The 20,039-nt window shown below is 34.5% G+C and overlaps 3 protein-coding genes across 6 annotated transcripts; 1 reads left to right on the forward strand and 2 right to left on the reverse strand.

Annotated features, from left to right (window-relative positions):
* The first annotated feature begins 282 nt into the window (after positions 1 to 282).
* LOC108203049 (protein high chlorophyll fluorescent 107) lies at positions 283 to 4,514 on the forward strand. Its single transcript, XM_017371753.2, has 8 exons — positions 283 to 888; positions 961 to 1,104; positions 1,960 to 2,265; positions 2,357 to 2,416; positions 2,501 to 2,746; positions 2,896 to 3,006; positions 3,133 to 3,309; positions 3,871 to 4,514. The coding sequence occupies exons 1-8, from the start codon at positions 376 to 378 to the stop codon at positions 4,222 to 4,224; spliced, it is 1,911 nt and encodes a 636-aa protein (XP_017227242.1). The 5' UTR covers positions 283 to 375; the 3' UTR covers positions 4,225 to 4,514.
* Positions 4,515 to 4,655: 141 nt separating this feature from the next.
* LOC108203050 (probable ribosome biogenesis protein RLP24) lies at positions 4,656 to 8,383 on the reverse strand. 4 transcript variants are annotated; one of them, XM_017371757.2, is made up of 5 exons: positions 7,929 to 8,383; positions 6,184 to 6,275; positions 5,291 to 5,404; positions 5,053 to 5,189; positions 4,656 to 4,977 (listed from the first exon to the last, which is right to left on the reverse strand). In XM_017371757.2, exons 2-5 carry the CDS (start codon positions 6,262 to 6,264, stop codon positions 4,809 to 4,811), a joined length of 501 nt encoding a protein of 166 aa, XP_017227246.1. In that variant the 5' UTR covers positions 6,265 to 6,275; positions 7,929 to 8,383; the 3' UTR covers positions 4,656 to 4,808. The 4 variants fall into 4 exon arrangements, with proteins under 4 accessions (XP_017227246.1, XP_017227247.1, XP_017227243.1 ...); XM_017371758.2 differs by lacking the exon at positions 7,929 to 8,383 and adding an exon at positions 6,999 to 7,338; XM_017371754.2 differs by lacking the exon at positions 7,929 to 8,383 and adding an exon at positions 6,364 to 6,979.
* Positions 8,384 to 8,954: 571 nt separating this feature from the next.
* LOC108202204 (probable N-acetyltransferase HLS1-like) lies at positions 8,955 to 11,106 on the reverse strand. Its single transcript, XM_017370594.2, has 3 exons — positions 10,847 to 11,106; positions 10,619 to 10,758; positions 8,955 to 9,924 (listed from the first exon to the last, which is right to left on the reverse strand). The coding sequence occupies exons 1-3, from the start codon at positions 11,024 to 11,026 to the stop codon at positions 9,084 to 9,086; spliced, it is 1,161 nt and encodes a 386-aa protein (XP_017226083.1). The 5' UTR covers positions 11,027 to 11,106; the 3' UTR covers positions 8,955 to 9,083.
* Between the last annotated feature and the right edge of the window lie 8,933 nt (positions 11,107 to 20,039).

A 20,039-nucleotide genomic window follows, 5' to 3' on the forward strand; every position in this document is an offset into this window, starting at 1 on the left:
TATTCTAAAAACTATAGATCAAAAGTCTGATTAATTTTTATAGAATATCTGACCAATCTACTGATTACATTTTAATTTAACTGAAAATATTCGATATTTCTGAATCAGTAAGTCAGCTGATTAATTCCGATTCTAATTTCTATAATCAAGAAATACCATAAAAAATTCTAAAATTTTACATTTATGTTATGTAAAATTTGCAAAATATAAAGATCAAAATTAAATGAAAGAATTATTATTATTGTTATTGTTTTTAAAGGAAAAACTTAAAAACACTTGTATGGAACTTGAAGTCCCACACGGCCACACCTCAGCTCTCTACTACACAAACTGCAGTTTTATCTGTTAACCAACACACAGTTGAGCCAAGAAAAAATGAAGCTCTTCTCTTCTTCAACCTCTTCAAACCCCTCAAACTTAACAATCTTCTTACCAAAACAGACCCCATCACCATCAAAACTCCTCATCCCCACACCCTTTAAACCCATCCACTCAAAACCTCCTTTCCACACACTCTCAGCCCATGAGTCCTCCTCATCACTTCAAGAACCCAAGGCCTCAACTGAATTATTCAGTGAAGATAAAGATAAGCTTAATGAAGAGATCAGAGCTAGTAGACAGTCTTTAGAGGAGCTTCTGGTTGTTAGAAGACCAGTAATGGATTCATTGGTTGAAGATGAGGAGGAGGAGGATGAGGAGGAGGAGGGCTTGTCTTCTGTTGATGCTAGTCTTGCAAAATTTGCAAAAAAAGTAGCTTTTTTTGAACCTGAGAGAGTTGAGTCCAGGGAGGAGAGGCCTTTGGTTGTGAATTTGGACTTGGCCCTTTATAGAGCTAAGGTTTTAGGCAGGAATTTTCGATATCAAGAAGCAGAGGAACTTCTTCAAAAGGTAGAATTGTATGTGATGATCAATGTGTAGAAGATCAATATGAATGTTGTTGATTGTTTGTTTGATTTGCAGTGTATATATAAATGGCCTGAAGATGGGAGGTCTTATGTGGCTCTTGGAAAGATATACAACAAACAGTCTAAAGCAAATGAAGCTAGAAGTGTGTATGAGAAAGGTTGTCAGGCCACTCAAGGAGAAAATGCCTACATTTGGCAGGTTATTTCTTTTACAGTAGTACTATTTTTCGAGTTTTTTTACAGAGTAAACTTGTAGCATGATTATAGAAACTGGGAACCGGAACTAATTGGTTGAATTGCTGATTCTGGATGTATCGGAGATTTTTTCGATAAATCGGGGATTCTTAGTTAAATCGGAGTGTAATCGATATATCAGTAAAATATTTATTGAGGATTAATCGGGGATGTTTAGAACACTACTTGTAGAGATATAACTTGTTTTTTACTAGTAATTCACTTGCCCTTGTACATTTCTCTCAATTCATCCTAAATTTAGATCCCAGTGTAACTTATCTTTCTCCGTCAGTGATAATATGCTGCAGCACAAGCACAAATTTGGAATAATATCTTTTGGCACATCTACTTTTAAGTTGGTAACTTATATGACTCGCAAGATAAGGTGACTGTAGAATTTATCAATGAATTGCAGTGTTAGAAGCATGATATGTGTAATTTAAGCTGAAGACATATGTTTCCACTGTGAACTCTATAGGACAGCTCTAAAACATTATCCTGATTGGTGGGACAAATTATTTAGCTCTAGCCTACTAGAACTGTAACGAATTCTGGTATGCGAAAATAAATCTTTCATATATTCTCTTAATTCAAATTACCAGAAAGCTGCAAGGCTTCACCACTTCAGAACTTATGGAGAACTGCCTTGTGCAATCTCTTAATTATTATTTCTTCCACTAATACTTGCAATGAACACCTAGGATCAAATCGATGTCAGGCCATTGCATGTACACAACTAACACTGATAAGAATCATATTAGGCAAGTTTCTTACTGTTCCTTAATTTCTCTAAATTAGTGATCGTGTTCCTTTGGAACAGTGTTGGGCTGTTCTAGAAAACAAGATGGGAAATATTAGGAAAGCTCGAGATTTATTTGATGCTGCCACAGTTGCTGACAAGAAACATGTTGCTGCTTGGCATGGATGGGCGGTCTTAGAGCTGAAAGCTGGAAATATTAAGAAAGCTAGAAATTTACTTGGAAAAGGTCTCAAATACTGTGGTAAAAACGAGTATATCTACCAAACACTTGCAATGCTTGAAGCTAAAGCGAATCGGTTTGAGCAAGCGCGTTATTTGTTCAGGCAGGCTACGAAATGCAATCCTAAAAGTTGTGCTAGTTGGCTTGTAAGTGTTCTTTCAAATGGAAATTATTGGTTGAGGATTGACATATATCCGCACAATCTTTTATTATATCCCTTGTCTTCAATTCCTATAGGCTTGGGCTCAGGTTGAAGCTCAGCAAGGCAACAATATAGTCGCCAGGAAGATTTTTGAGGTTACCAGTGCTTTCCTTTATCTTAATGAACTCCAATATTAAGTAGTAGTCATGTACATATGATGAATTCATCTTCTCAAGCAGAAAGCAGTTCAGGCGAGTCCTAAGAATAGGTTTGCATGGCACGTGTGGGGAGTGTTTGAAACTAATCAAGGAAATGTTGATCAAGGAAGGAAGCTCTTTAAGATAGGTCATGCACTAAATCCAAGAGATCCTGTGCTTCTTCAATCTCTTGCCTTACTAGAATACAAGTACTCAACTGCAAACCTTGCTCGAGTCTTGTTCATAAGAGCATCTGAATTGGATCCACGACACCAACCTGTGTGGATTGTAAGAGCCCGTTTAGTACATTGTTCACTACTTAGTCATAGCAATCTTTCTAGCTCTTCCTACGTAACCATGTAGATCAATGAAACAAATATTTAGCATCTCAGAGTGCACAAGTTGTATTATAGAAGCTTGACTTGGTTCTAATACAGGCTTGGGGATGGATGGAGTGGAAAGAAGGAAACATAGACACAGCCAGGGAACTATACCAAAAAGCATTGTCAATAAATTCAGCCAGTGAAAGTGCTGCTCGCTGTCTCCAGGCAAGGGAATCTCAGAGCTTACTTGATTTGTTTTCTCTTGATCCTTAGAATATAATTTCAGAGTGGTGCTAGTCTGCGAGCAATTATATCGTGTCTAACATGAAATGATATATAATAAATTCACAGGCCTGGGGTGTCTTGGAACAGAGAGCTGGCAATCTATCTGCAGCTAGAAGGCTCTTTAGATCTTCACTTAATATAAATTCTCAGAGCTATGTAACATGGATGACTTGGGCATCATTGGAAGAAGACCAGGGGAATGCTACACGAGCTGAGGAAATCCGCGACCTCTATTTCCAGCAGGTATAAGCCATCAAGTATTTTATTCTCAACAAAGTTCTTAGGAATAAGACCTTTAGCTTATTGGTCACCAGACATTGCTATTTGCCCATACATACACATGGTATATATCTCTAATTGCTGATACTTAAGTTCCAACCATGGTTTTTTTTGGAAGAAACCATGGTTTTATTTTATATATACACAGAAGATTTGGTTCCAATTGGAAGCCTGGGGTTCTGCACTACAAATTTGCAGGACCGCTACCTAAAAATGTGCAGAGCTTTGGTTTATGTTGTGCAGAACCTTTGGTTCTCACAGTCGTCTGGTTCTCTGCTGAAATGTGTGTGTGTGTGTGTGTGTGTGTGTGTGTGTGTGTGTTATATCGCAATTAGGTATCAATGCTACTTGATTGTTCCAAGTAAAGCTCTTAATACCGTAGTGACTCCTAAGTACTTGACTAGCAACATGTTTGGTTTTGTCAGATTTTAGGCCTGCATTTCCTGAGTTTACTGGCCAAAGCCTTGTAGTTGTAACTAACAATACAATATACTAAAATATATATTGTTTTTTCTTGTGAGACAGCGTACAGAAATTGTTGACGATGCATCATGGGTTATGGGGGTCTTCGATATCATAGACCCAGCAATCGACAGCATTAAGAGACTCTTAAACATTGATCAGAATTCATATTACAAGGCAACTAACTTTGATGATATTAGTAGCATCAAAGAAGAATCTTCTGGCTTTTCCACTGATCTTGTCAGTGGGAGTGGTTTCGAATTGGATACTTTTATACGGGGAAAGCTTTCACTGGACCCGTCTAGATTGGACATTATGTTGGAAAGGACATTTCAAAACCGAGTCTCAGGAAATGCCAACTCTTCGAGAATATGGAAAAGGTCTTCCAAAAAACTTGCCAATGATCCAAGACAATAAATGGCAAGGAGAATAATACAGGCTCAGCTGTGCAGAAACAAGTTTGGTCGCGATTAGTCTTGCAGCATATTCTTTCTCTGTGGATCCTAGAGAATTCCCAAGCTTCACCATGAAAAAAATCTAGTGGTGATTACTTGGACTGCATATATTTGAAGTTGGCACTGATAAAATGTAATTATAGCTCCAATCGCAGACCATTGCTTCAGTTCTCCAGAAAGAAACAGATATAGAACATGTAAGTTGCTGTCCTGAATGTACATTCACAGCAAATAAATTATACAGATTAAAAATCTTAATGTTCCTTCCCATACAAAGAAACCTATATCAGACTAGTTGGTCTGCACTTTGCTCTGTGCATTTAAAGTGAACATATTAGCATAACATAAAGCAACTTTTCATTCTTCTGGAGGCTGAACATACCAGATTAAACATCTGACAGAAATTCACAACTTTTTTCTATATCTTAATAATGGCATTAAACATCCACAAAATTATTTAGAAAACTCAATGTATATTTCCATAAATAATAATCAAGAAATCATAAAGGTTTTCATCCCATCTAGCAACTTTTTGTAAGAAACAAATTACTCTTCCATGCGATTTTCCTCGGACTGCTGGGGAACCTTGACCTTGATTTTTAGTAATGTAAGCGATGGGTCTTCTAGTGGGACTAAACGAGGTTTGATCATGCAAATATTCTGTTCCAGCTCCTTTGCATCTTGCTTGCGCTCCATGGATTTCTTTCCTTTCATCCTAAAAGAGGAAAGCGTAAATAGAAGAGTTTAAAGAATAATTACTATGATTAAACAAAATTGATCAACATAAAACCTATTCTTATGGTGGTCTTCCGCCCTAGCAACTCTAACTTTATCAATCTTCTTAATGGCCTTCAGTGTATTCTCAGCAAGATTCCTGTCATATCTCTCTGGCCTATTACGCTTCCTCTCATATTCAGATGTGGAATCCTACAGGAGTAAAATTTACACATATACATCAGCAACCACAAATATCAACAGTGTCAAGGATTTGGAAAGCCTTATGGTTACAGAATAGAAGGTTTTCTCACCTGAGTCATTTCCTTCCCATGTAACCGCCTATAGGCTTTAGCCCATTTAACTTTCCGCGGGTTCCTCTTCATCTTGAAATTCTTGTGGCATTTAGACCTACAAAATCGGAATATCTGCGCAAGGGAAAACAAAACAAATTTCCAGGTAAATTATTCAACATCCTTTTAACAGGATATATATACCAACATAACATTAATTTCAACAAAGCGTAATTCATCCCAAATTAAGCTTTTACCCCAGTTCAGACAAATTCCGTAAAAATAAAACATATGATCACTGCATCTCAAAGAAAAGACCTTCTAACATTTCAAAGTTTCCTTTCAATTCAAATTTTACTATGAAGCTTAAGTTAAGGTTGGGAAGAAAAGAATAAGAGATGTGGGCTAGCAAAGTAAAATTACATAAGATCGATGAATCTTGAGTGTAAAACAAATATTTCGAGATCAAAGAATCCAACAACAACAAAAACCTAGCAGAATTGGAATCCTTTAAGATACAATTTTATCACTCCGAAATTCCTACATAACCCGAAAAATCCTGGTTAAATGATATTTGCATACTATTTAAATTGATCACAGAAACAGTGAATTCTCCCAACCCAAGATATAAACCCTTTGTGTCTATAACAAAGGGTTTATCATAATCACATATTTTAAAGTCTATATTAAAACCAAATAACATACACATATAATTTATCATAATCACATATTTTAAAGTCTATATTAAAAAATATATCGAAAATTAATCCCTTCAGATAACATGATTTCATGTGTCTGATCAACTACTACTTATCCAAATTAGAAAATTTCAGTACTTTATTCCGCAGAATCAATTAACACATATTATATATTATTCCTGATACACGACACGAAAACACGAAAACAGATCGTACCTTGGCATCGTTTCTGACAAACTGAATACCGTGGCCAGGATATACAGTTGAAGAACAGAACCAACACTTCTCCAATCTCATCTTCGCTCACTCTGTATTATAATTAAAACAATTCAAGAAACAAATAATTAAAAAAATATACACATAAATATTCAAATACAAATAAATTAAAATACAGACTTGCAGATTGAAAAGCAGGAGGCGGCTTCAGGAGACTTGTCGGTTTGTAACAAGGAGCAAGCATGCAATTCCTTATTTTCAACCCCTAAAATATTCCTCCCTCCGTCCTTATTTATCTGCTAACTTTTAATATTTTCACGCATATTAAGAAAATTTAAGTTTGATAAGAAACTTCTATCAATACCCTTATTTAATGCCTTAGTAGTAGGAAAATACTAGTGGGATTATTCCTTTATCCAATACAAATTTGATGAATAAATAGTCATGATATTTATAGCATGAAGAACAAAATCAAAGACTCTTCAGGTTATTAAATGAAAAATTTTGCTTTGGTTATATAAATGGACAGATAAATAGGGACAAATTTTTACTTCCAAAGTGAACAGATAAATAGGGACGGAGGGAGTATATATTAATGGATACCTAAAATATTGGGGATCAAAAAGCTATTTTGCTCCAACGATTTTCCCTATTTGATTCCCTATATTTTAAATTTATATATACAACTCAAGGAGAGAGAAAAATTGCACTAATAAATAACAGAAAAATAAGAGGAGATATTAGCTGGTGATGACATGGAGCATATAGGGGGTTGCTTTTTCATCCCTCAAATAAGTGGTTGAACTTTTTCTCACCTCAAATTAATAGGGGATAGAGAGTTGCCTTGGAGGAGCTCTTTTTGTTCTCAATCCTCAAATCTTGTCCAGGTAAATCAAATATAGGTAAGAAATGGGTGCATTAGAGTTGCTCTTATGTTGCATGCAACTGCTTAAAATAAAAAACCAAACAAAATATACGAGGGCAGCGGGATCCAGAAACCCCTTTACTCTGAAGAAGGCTGTTTTAGTGTATCAAAAATAAACTGAATTAAAATCAGAAATTAGTTATATATATTTTTTTTGGTAAAATTAATCTTTTTAGAAAAAAATTTATACACAAGTTATTCATAAATCACTATTATATTTATTCTTATTATTTTTTTAATAAATCACAATTCATTAATTAATCAAATTACCCGAACAGATATTTTAAATTTTAAATAAGGGTAATTTTTCAATGATTGTTAAGTGAAAATGGTAATATTAGAAATATTTGAATTTAAAATATAATAATTAATGACATATTTGATATTTATATGTTTGAAAAACAAGTTCAATATCTTTTTCAAATATAATTGAATGTATATTTTTATTATTAATTATGTAAACTAAAAAGGGGAGTTATATATAATAGGGCTTTTCTCATAAATACCCAAGTTTAAATGATTTTTTGCAAAATTACTTTCATTTTCTAAAACAAATTGCAAAAATACTATACTTCAAAATATATTTGCAAAAATACGGTGGTTGCATATGCAACCATATATGCTAGCAACTATATATGCAATCAGAAATGCAACTTTGAAATTGAAAATTACGTTTAGTTGTATAATAAGTTGCAAGTTATTGCAAAAGTCGAAAAATGAGTGCCTGCGGGACCAAACATTATAACCTAGAAAGCAACTAAAACAACAAACTGGAAACCACAAATCAACCAAAATCTAACAAATCAACCAACAAACCAACCTTGCGAAACTCTCCCACGCCTACTCATACCCCGGGCAATCACGACAATCCCCCACCTTCTCATCTTTCATAACCAACGTAAGCAAAAGCACGTCGTGAGGACATAAAACTTTTACTCCGGCCTTTACGTCTTCTGGACTCGTCTTGTATGTGTCCGTCGTTTTTCTCCACTCATCTTTTTCGCCTATTCATTATTTTTTGGCTGAGATCTGAAATCCTAATTAAAAAATTATTTCATCAATTGAAATTTGAGAGAGCTAGCAATGAAAAAGATGAGAAAGAAGGAGAAAAGAGCGATAGAGAGAAGAGAGATGAAGGCAGAAGAGAGAGGCATGGGAGAGACAGAGAGTGAGTGAGACATGGAAGGAGAGAGACGAGACAACCACATCGTAAAACTGCAAAATGTTCATAGTTTATGTGATGAGAACGTATATCTGCACTTATTCCAAGCAAACTGTATTGATGCAAATAGTTTCTTAAAAAAGAGTATAGCTGATATATTCCCTAAATTATAAGTGTCGACGCTTTTTTTTAGCTCAAAATTAAGAAAGAATATATAGAAAAAAAAAGAGAAAATGTGACTTGTAAAGAGTTGATATAGCACAATGGTTAAACATGAAGCTTATATTAGGAAATTAAAATTTTAATTCATATTGTCAACAAAAATGCATTTGTTTTAGCATAAATAATAAAATTGTGATGCTTTTACAATTTTTATTATATAAGAGCAAAATTGTAATGTCACGAGTTTCATTTACTTCATGTTAAATCCAGCAAACAAAGACCGTCATCTTATATCTAGAGTTACTTGTTCTCTTAACGACTGCAGTTCAGAGACACTTATGTAATTTGACTCTCGAGTTAATTGAAAAACCAAAAAGGTCGGATCATTTTATATATAATATTTTGTAAAATAACTTTTATAATTTATGTAACAAGAAGAAAAAGAAAAGGTTCTATTCCTAATTAATTAAGCAAGACATCTGAGTGGCCTAAATTAAACTTTATTTTCATTCATGGGCCTCAAGTAGTACAATTGCATCAACACACAGAGGATAATACATGATTAATCATTTAATCAACTAACCGATGACCAATATTTCTAGCTAGCTAGTCTAAATGTATATTCATGCAGGCATATGCAGTAGTCTAATATTAGAAGTCTCTGGGATCAACAAACACATTCCCCAACTCTCCTTTCAAAACTAAATCATCATCTTCACTGCTGATATTATTGATCTTTTTTGCATACCAGGAGTCATCAATGCATGCTGTAGAGACTTCTTCAGGAACATGCTCTCGAATAGGATCCGAGAAACCTAATTCAGTTACTATTGCCTTGCAATCCTTCACATTTTCAGCTATCTGCAATGCAAAGCTCCAGAGAGTTTTCACAAGCTCCCCAAGTCGATCTCCCTCCCCAAGAAGCCCGAAGAGGAAGAGAAATCCAAAGGGTTTCTCAATCGAGTCGCATGCCATCTTTTTAGGGTTTTCTTCATCATCTTCGATTGCATGGTAAACTGGTGATGAATGATGATTAGTTCTTTTTACTTGAAGCTTATAAGCTTCACAAGTATTCCAAATACTGAATATCATCCATGAGTCTCCGGTAATTTTGTTGTCGTTATGATTAATCTTCACATTATCCTCTTTAAAGTGGCATAACCATGTGCCAAGGCTAAGTTTCTCCTTCAAAATCATGTCAATATCTGTAGGATACATGTCTTTGGCCCCGAGACGTGTCTGGTAGAAAGAAATGGCTTGATCAGTAGGCAACTGCTCAAAATTTACGCCTTCTGGTAGATCATCAAGAGGTGGATTTAGGCGTTGAACAAATATGGATAGGGAGCTTAATTTTATGTAATTGCGTCTGAGAGTGAAGAGATTTGTGGAGGCTGCATTGTTCTCCTCAGTGGCAGCAAATGTGTAAGTTGCCCCATTCTTACTCAACCATTCTTCTATTGATTGGACAAGCTTTACTCCTACACCCTTACGCCTGTTTGACGATGAACTAACATCATGCTTGAATAATTTATATATGGTTGGCTTAGTATTGTATGTGGCCACATAAGAAGAAAGAGACTGAGAATCTTGATAAGGTTGATTATCTTCATATATGGGAGAGAGAAGAAGAAATGACCACAAAGTAAAACACTATCTGATGCATAGTACTATCAAAGTAAATTTTTTTTGCAATTCATATCGCTGCATATATATATGATGGATAACTACACATGTGATGAATAATTAAAATCTTGGAATTTCAACTGGTGTTATGTTACTTATCAGATTCGGCCCGCCCATCTTTGGCTACTTATCACTATCTATCACTTATTAGTTTATTAACATTATACGTATACTAATATACGCAAATTGCAGGCAGAATTTGGCTGTAGAAATGATGAGTTTTTAACTCATGACATTGTTTTGCATGATAAGTTATACTTTCAGTCTAAAAACTACACCATAATATGAATTGTAAGTAGAGCTTAATTATCTCAATCCTCAATCCTCCCCATTGAGACTACATTCTACCATAACAAGCATAATGACATCTTAATTTAATCACACTCGACTCGTGCCATAATCTTCATAACTTTAACTACATGTACTAGAATTCACAACACACACACACACACACACACACACACACACACATATGTATATGCTCTTGTAGAGATAGATTTTACCTATGAGTGGGAGATACCCTGAGGCCTAGTATTGAACCCATTGTGACTTGTCTCCGCCTTTCATGAACTCCAATTTCCACATACTTGATGCATCCTCGAACAATGCCAACAATTTCTCCTTCACTCAGTATCTCCGCAATCTGCAACTCAGACCATTCAAGTATTCAAAAATCAATGCAAAAGAATTCAAGCATGTATTCACCTGGTACCAAAACACGAGAGACACACCAGCAAAACATGAAGAGGGTAGAGCCTAATTCTGCACAAAGGATCATCTCCCATCATATTAGAAAGTATAGACATTCCTTCATTACTAGGAGATGCTGTAGTCTTACAGCTCTTCTCAAGTTCCACCACCATTTTAAAATCTCTTTCCTCATCATATTCCCTTACTAAAACCTCCTCCATCTCTCAAAACAAAGCTCAAAGAACAGCTAGGAGAAGCTACTTATTGAATTATGAAATATACATGAAGGTGACTTGTCATATATACATGCATAAATGAGCACATGTATATACACCAGATATGAATACATATGTATACTCAGATACATTTAAAGCAGCAGAGAGGTGCAGTACATTTATCTGGTTGATCGCACGACATGTGTCCCCAAGTGTGTTGGATTGTATATAGGTATTCTGATTTTTGCAGGGATCCGTTTGACTGAATTTATTATTCCAATTTAGGTGTATCTTATATCTTTCAAGTGACTAGGCTAATTCCAAAGCCAAGACACTGGTTTTTGGTTATAGCATGCATGCCGATATGATATTCTGAAATCAAACGTATTCAATTTATGTGGTACTCTCATTTAGTAGTATAAATAAGCATGGACATGGAGGCTTTAAATCTCAAGGTAACATGAGTTTAGACAGTGCTGCTTGACGTCATTTACGACAGAAAAGACGGAACGCTAAATTTACGATAGAAAATCAATATTCGTCATATGTTCTCGTCAGTTCTTGCTGCATATCCACCTTCCGTCGTATTTACTCTGTTTTTCGCTAGAATTAAGGCTCGAACTAATAAAATATAATAAATTTTCCCCGCGGAACCGTCGTAAGTTACGTTTTCGTCGTAACTAAACCGTCGTAAGTTAACATATTTAGCTAATTAAAAACACAAAATAAATGAAAATAAAATGGTTCCGATTCCGTCATACTACATCATCGTAAGTTCACATAATTATATAATTATAGATATTTAAAAATGAAAATGATATGTTTTATTTTTCCGTCGTAACTAAAAAGTCGTAAGTTAACATATTTGGCTAATTAAAAATAAACAAATAAATAAAAAATGAAATAAATTATATCATGTTCTAACTTACGACGGATTAGACTCATGCGTTGAACTTGGCGGTGTTCACGAAAACAGTATCCTTACTCTAGCTAATAGGGTATGATTTACGTACATTTTTTTGAAGTCAATTTGCGCGCACCTCGACTAGTTATACTCATACCCCCGAGCATGGTAGCACATTAACTTCCGAAGCGCCGAGAGAATCGAACTCGTGATCTTGTGTTAGCAAGCCTTAAACGCTATTATCGAATCATCTGGGACAGTACCCGTGAAGGATTTAGGTACATTTTACTCTCCTGAAATCCTCCTCTAACGGAATATCCTGTATATTACTCTCGTGCAATCCCACTCTAAGGAGGATATCGTGGGGGTAGTTGGCTTGATTTGATCCCATTTGTTAGCATAAGCGAATATATGTCAAATTGTTCGATTTTGGGTAGAAAGTGGAGATTATTAAACATAAGCCATCATTTTTTGGCTGGTCGGTTGAACTTGAACCTGTTCTAAAATAAGATCTGTTGTCAGTGAAAGAATAAGGCCCAACTCGTTTAAGCATAAATCACATTCTAAATGATAAAATGCCGAACTCTCTTGATACTACTCTTATACTTGACCTACAAATCTAAAAATTATATTTCTTGATAATTTTTATTCAAAATCATGAAGGATCTCAGTGACTGAAATGTATATTAATGGGTTTTCCCACATGTTTGAGGGACAATATTGTATATTTTATATTGGGAAAAGTCGCATGAGAAACGTACGATCTTTCATTCAATATTCTCCATAAAATATTAATTAAAAAGCTCGATAATATATTGCATTCATACCTTAGAGTTTCGTTAAGCAGTTTAAGGGGACAGCATCTCTCTCTGTCCACAAAAAGGTGACAGCTCCTTGTGTCAAAATCATAGTATTCGATAATGACACTCTTCGTTACATTCATATATCGATCACCTTCAGCTACAAGCATTTCGAACTAATACAAAGCGAGAGATAATTTGTTAAAAAAATTCATGCCATTTTTCTTCAGCTTTTGTGGGACAAATTACATACGGACATTATTTACATGTGGTGTGGTGCACCACAAACATGAGTGATAGTGTCACGGATCTCTGCACCAATTCTGCACCAAACTCATACATCTTATTTTCTTGTACCTTCTTGTTTTGATTGGTTAGCAATATGTCCATCTTGCATAGCCTTGGATTTTCCTCTTTACCTCAGAAGCGAATTAGGTGAATCAAGTAAACATGGATTAGAAGCGAATGAATGTGCTGTCGGCAAATTCAGATTAGTCATTTGGTCATGACTAAATTAGTGAAAAACTTATCAATGACTATTATCTTATGTTTTCTTATATATGTTTTATTAATACTCTCTGGTTTTAGGAAACTGGTCACTTAATGTTGACACATGTGTAACAGCAGGTACAATGGGTTACCCATAATATTAGTTATTAATAATATAAAATAATGAGTTTTAGTGATTCAGAAAACCTACTTTTAGTGTCAACTCTAATACTCCTTCCGTCCCCTTTTACATGTCCATTTTGACTTTTGACCAGTCAAATTGACTATATCATTAGAAAGTATATATAGTCTATTATAATATGCAACTTTCAGATTTTAGAAATAATAAATTGATAATTTGCAATGCTTAGTCAAAAATTGGTCAATTTGACTTCTCAAAAAGCAAAATGGACATGTAAAAAGGGACGGAGGGAGTAGTAATCTCCATTTTTTGTTTTTTATTATTATTTTATTAATAAATTTGAGGAAATAAGGTGGAAAAGGAGGGAAAAGATAAAAAAGGAGGGAGATCAATTTTTTATTCATAAATATTAAATAGATAATGATTAGAGATTACCTGAAAATAGATAATGGTTAGGAAATTCGGGGATGTACTTTAGATAATCACGTTCTGTAGTAGCTTTTTTTATTATTATTGATTACCTAATGGTGAGTTTAAGAGTTCATTTAGCTAATCTATTATCCTTGCTCTAAGTCCGCATCCTTCATTCATACTGAGGTTGACAAAATATATTCCTAGTGAAAATAATAAGAGAAATGACGTGCTAAAAAACTGCTAATTTCCACATGCAGTTTTTTTTTTTTGGCTAAATAATTTCCACATGCAGTTGTCATGAATTGAAATGCAGGTTTTGTACCGTCTCCGGAAGAGTTGGTCTGTTTCCCAGCAGAATATAGATATTATTTTAACAAAATCAAAGAATCATAATATCACAAAAATATCAAGGGTTTGACATTTAAACATTCGGATTTTAAATAACATAAACTGAAATTATTCTTATTCATGTGCAGTGCTGCCACGACACAACCCCTGATCTTTAATGTATTAAAAATCATTGGAATAGTATAAAACCTAGGTAGCAAAGTAAGTCAAATTTACCCGGCATGATTTGAGATACAAATACACACATAGACCAAGTTAGCCGAACAGAAGAAAGGAAAAAAAGAGAAACAGATGGACTGAACTCAAAACAAACACTTTTCAGTGTCGACAGCTGCTTGGTGCTTGTAGCAGTAAGATACAAATAAATATATACAGAGAGACTATACATTATAACTATAAAGGAGCAGAGCTTCTTGGACTCTTATACATGGACAAGGTTTTACTAGGGCAGCCATGGGATCTGCCACTTATGGAAATCACACTACTGGTGGGACATCAAATTTCGCATCATATTAGTGTTAAATTATCTACTTTTTCATTATACTCATCCTCACTAATTAATAAGATTATGAAACCATCTCAAAGAATTATATTGGACTTGGTCTGTTAGCCAGAAAATATTTTCACATATTTTTTGATATTTGTATACCTTCTTTTATTTGTCAGAATATGTTTTCTCTCATTTTCCGGTATTTACTTATCTTTTAAAAATGTTACTCCTTTCATCTCATATTATGTGTCCATAGGGCTGTAATTCGAGTCGGGCGGCTCGCGAGCTCGCCCGGCTCGAACTCGTTTAAGTGGGCTCGGCTCGACTCGTTAAACGAGCCGAGTTCGGGTAAAGGTTTCGGCTCGTTTAATTAAACGAGCCGGCTCGACTCGACTCGTGAAATTAAACGAGCCGAGTTCGGGTAGAGGTTTGGGCTCGATTAAGTGTAAAATTATACGAGCTGGCTCGCTCGGCTCGTTAAAACCGGCTCGTTCATCTAAACGAGCCGGCTCGACTCGACTCGTGAAATTAACCGAGTCGAGTTCGGCCAAAGATTTAGGCTCGATTAGTTAATCGAGCCGGCTCGGCTCAATTAAAGTTGGCTCGAATTAGGCTCGGTTCGAAACTCGCCCGGCTCGGCTCGAATTACAGCCCTATGCGTCCACTTTTGACTATTTGATGGTCAATTTGACCAAATTTTGACCATTAGTTAAAGAAAATTTATTAATTATTTTTAAAATTCTGAAAAGTGGATTTTGAAGGGAATTAGATATATTTTCTAATAAAATTAATTTTTTTAATTTTTTAAGTTGGATAATTTGTATAATTTGTGGTCAAAATTTAGTCAATTTGACTCTTGAGTAATCAAAACAAGACACATAATATGAGATGATATGAGATGGAGGGAGTATCTTCTGCAGAATTTTGTAACCTAGAAGTTAAGCAAATGCAGCCTATAAGCAAAAATGAATAAACTGTTATTGTTACTAGATTAAAGTGGTTAAAGATATAATCCAAAGCTGGACCCAAGAATGAGATTCTGATTTGAAATGCTGACATTGAAGAACGGTTGGCTCTAACGGGAACAAAAAAGTTGATGAACTGCAAGATAGGACTTTGATACTACATATATAATTTGTTTTTAAACTACACAGCTTGCACAAGGACTTGAAGTTGATTCCCCATCTTTGCTCAAAGATGTGGCTAGGAGTGATTTATGTGGTGCATATACGTTTTGGATCTTATGGTGCCTCCAAGATCTTATGGCCTTTCTTTCTAATCATATACTATCATCATTTAAAAATGACTTTTACCTGTTGCAAAAGACTACCTGCTAGACCATGTGATAATTTGTACCCGATCACTACTCACTTCGGCATCTTCTCACTCTCTACTTTATTCGATAAAGATCGAGAACAGGATGAAAAATTTACGACCAGTAGCAACGTTCATCAGAAGTTGATTCTACTTACAATAATCAATTTTGAGTGTCTTTGCATGAGGATCCAGGATTTCTTGTCTACCTGGGGAGATAAAATCTATCTAATATTGTGAAATAGAGTAATATGATAAAAACAAAAAACAACTAAAGGAGGAAGTATATATAATAATTTTCATTAACTAGAAAATCTCACTTGCTCACTTAACACTTAACTCTTGTGAAGATGAAAATAAAATATAAAGATGAAGAAACTATATGATAATTATCATTAACTAAACGCGCCGTGTTTATAAGAAGTTACCCTAACTATGTTACATTTCCTATTGTTATATTATTAATATTACTAGCCTTTAACCCGTGCGAAGCACGGGCGATTATATTATTCTTAATTTATTATTTATAATTTAAATTTTAATATTATTTTAGTATTATAGATTAATGAATTGGATTTATTATAAATTATATTTAAAAGGATAATGATAAATTTTTTGTCTTGTAATACAAGTTGAGTGTTTTTAGTTTTTAAAACTGTTTAACAATCTTGATACGTTGTAGACTTCTGCTTCGGTAGAAAGAGTACCAAACTAAATAAACATAACCAAACCAAAAATTTGTCCGACTACAAATTATACCTATGTTGGCTTATTATAGTATAGTATAGATGAGCGAAAAACATGTCTTCTTGTCTTATATCACATTAATTAATCTTGTTTTATCATTTGAATATCTCTTAGAGCTTACTTTTAACCCAAATGTACTATAGAGATTTATTCTTTTGACTTTAAATAAATAAAATTTGGACAAAATCACACAAAAAAACTTGATAATAAAATTTACACATTAAACTAACAATTAAATAAGGTATCAATTAGTTATATTTAAGTTTCAAAATTAAATATTCATTCTTTTATATGAAATTAAAATTGGGGTTTTTTCAAAAATACCATAATTTTTTATTTTCGAAAAAAATATTAAAAGATACAATTTTTAAGAAAATTTTTCAAAAATACTGTTTGTAATTGTTACAACCATATTTTCAACCGTATAATCAAAATCAATAATTTAATACTAAAATCATATTTGGTTATACAGTACATACTACATAGTATGCTGCATAACAGTTGCACACTTAAGCGCACTTAAAAATCCCCCCAACCCAATCATTATCACTTCGCAACAGCATCATTACTCAGAAAGGCGATCTATGTCATCAAAACTCATATTTTTATCAACTGCATATCAGCTCCTCCCTTAAAACTAGGTCCAGCTATTTGAACCCCAGAACTTAAATTAATAATAGCATCAATCTTTATGGTGCCTTATTTCTACATGAAACAGGTATCCTACTACTATGAATTTGTATAACACAGAGCAATTCGGAATGTGCATATGATTATATATATTACTCTCATGTGTCCTTGGCATCGATTCAAAAGATATGAAGCGGCATTAATACAAATTAGATATGAAGGATCAAAATTGCGGGAAACAAGGCTTCAAATTAGATATGAAAAGGGATCGAAAAAAATGCTTGAATGTGAATACTAGACAATCCAGACTTTTAAACGGTAAGAAACTAAGCTCATTTGTAGTACTACAAACTAAACTCTGTGTAGTATTAAAAAAAGTGATCCTTGTGCAAAGCGTTTGCCTTTAGTTAAGAACCTAAAGTTTCAAGTTTCAAATTTTCACCACTTACAGATTAAAAGAAACAATACCAACTAATCAAAGAATGCTAGAGTCATCCATTTTTCTTTGATCGGATGATAATACGTGTTTAAGTACTAGAACCGCAAAACTCCTCTCCGACATCGATGATCAAGAGGGTCTCCGGTTCCAGATCCCGATCATTCAATTTTACGTCAAAAAAATATTTCGTGGAAGCACGAAGAATGGACCCCGTGAAGATCATTCAATACTTAAACATAGAGTTGTACTAATTACATATCTATATTGCTACAGGTTCTAAACTCGAGAAAGCTCCGAAGGCAGACGTTATTTTGTCTTGAGAATTTTGATAATATTTGCTATTGTAACTCTGTTTTTCAGGTATCTCTTCGTTTTTTTGTTTGTTACTTTCATTTTCTGATTTATTTTGAGTCGAATTGCGAAAAGGTGTTTGACTTTAATCTTGTTTGTTTGTGGGTATTTGTTTGTTTATTTAATCCTTGTGTTTTGTTTGGTTTTTGGTGTTTTTGGCGATTTTCGTGTTACAAATGAGACGCTTCGTTGTTTGCTTCGCATACGACGAGGCAACTTGACCGATAGCACAGCGGTGGTGGCCGATGGTGGCGGTGACGGCGGTTTCGGGACGAGATCCGGTTTCAGAAAGGAAAGCGCTAATCGGGCGTTAATTGTGCCTCCTAATTAAGGGCGTTAATTGTGCCTATTTATTAAAGGCGTAAATTGTGCTTCTTAGGCGTAAATTGAGCCTCTTTATTGAGAGAGCGTTAATTGTGCCTTATTTGAGGGCCTTAATTGTGTCTTAATTAAGGACATTAATATTTTATTATTATGCCTTAATTAAGAGCTTAATTGTGTCAATCATGAGTTATCATGATTATGGGAATATTTTGATATAATCTATTAAATATATCGACCTATATTCTTCTTATTTCTCTTGTTTTATTTTCAGGATTCTTGGAAGAAGACCGGTTTTTCTTTTCGGACATTAAAGTTTTATTGTCTAAATTTCCCCGGTCATCTTGCATGTCCGACGGTTAGATAATAAGCTTTCTTGAATGAAAGAATTATCACGGTGAATTGTCGATTCTCGTTGAGATTTATTCTCATTTTCAAAAAAAAAAAAAAAAAAAAAAAAAAAAAAAAAGAATGCTAGAGTCACTAGGGGCCTCACCAACATACTACCATTGGGAAAGGTCTTGTTATCTGATGCCAAACAAGCGCATCAGTGAGTTTCACAGCTAATGACTGAAGTCAAATTCATCTTACTGAGGGATGGACAAAAAGACTCCTCAATCTCAACTAATATCACACCGACTCTTTTAGCATGTATTTGTATCAAATATGCAATTATGCACACATGTTAACATATTGACTTCATAAGTACATGTAAAAACCAATTCCACGTCTCACTAGACCCAATGGACGCTGCAGCCTGCAACCACACTCTGCGAGGGGTGGGCTGAAACATTCCTCTGCTGCCTCCTCTCTGACCCTCTGGATTGAGACTTCTACAGCCTTTGGACCTGGTTGGGATTAGCCACTTACGCTCTGACAATGCGACTAACAGGCAGAACCATTATTGCCCATAACCACAACAGACAGTTCCTCTTACATGGCGCTTATGGAAGAAATTATTTTCTGGTGTGATTCTTGGAACATTATGCTAATTTACCAACTTTATTATGATTCATGCTGTTAGTAGAATCCACTAACTGGATCTTAGGTGTCCATAGTTCGAGAATATTGTAAAAAAGATCATGATAAATTAACTCTGTTTGCGCTAGCTAGCAAAATACTTAAGTTTTGCGTTCTCAGTTCTTCTCCAGCAATCTTCTCAACAATATCCAATTAGGTTATACCACATAGGTTGTAAATAGGACAGGGTGATTGAGAAGTAATTACTATCCTAACTAGTTTTCTGGTTAAACTGATCCCAACAAATTCCAGTAGTTCTAACAGATGAGCCCTTTTTCCCAGAGCATCTGATTCCAAGTTTCCAACCTCACATCATTAACCACTCTCAAGAATTCTATTCCAGATGCTCACTTATTAAACACCGACTAAAATATATTCGATCAAATTTGTACCTATAGTTGGTTGAAGAATATGATTCTGTGTTCCTGTCAAGTAGACAAATTCATTAGGTGGTCGTTTAGTTCTACTTATTCTTAATAAATTTAAACTTTTACCTATTAACCACAACAACTGCTCAAGTATTCTTCTTTTCCAACAAAAAAACTTACACATTCAAGATCAGGAAACACGTGAATAACGTTTTGAAGAACTTTTTAAAGTATTATACTTT

This window comes from Daucus carota, chromosome 9 (assembly GCF_001625215.2).
Source record: "Daucus carota subsp. sativus chromosome 9, DH1 v3.0, whole genome shotgun sequence".
Classification (NCBI taxonomy): Eukaryota; Viridiplantae; Streptophyta; class Magnoliopsida; order Apiales; family Apiaceae; genus Daucus; species Daucus carota.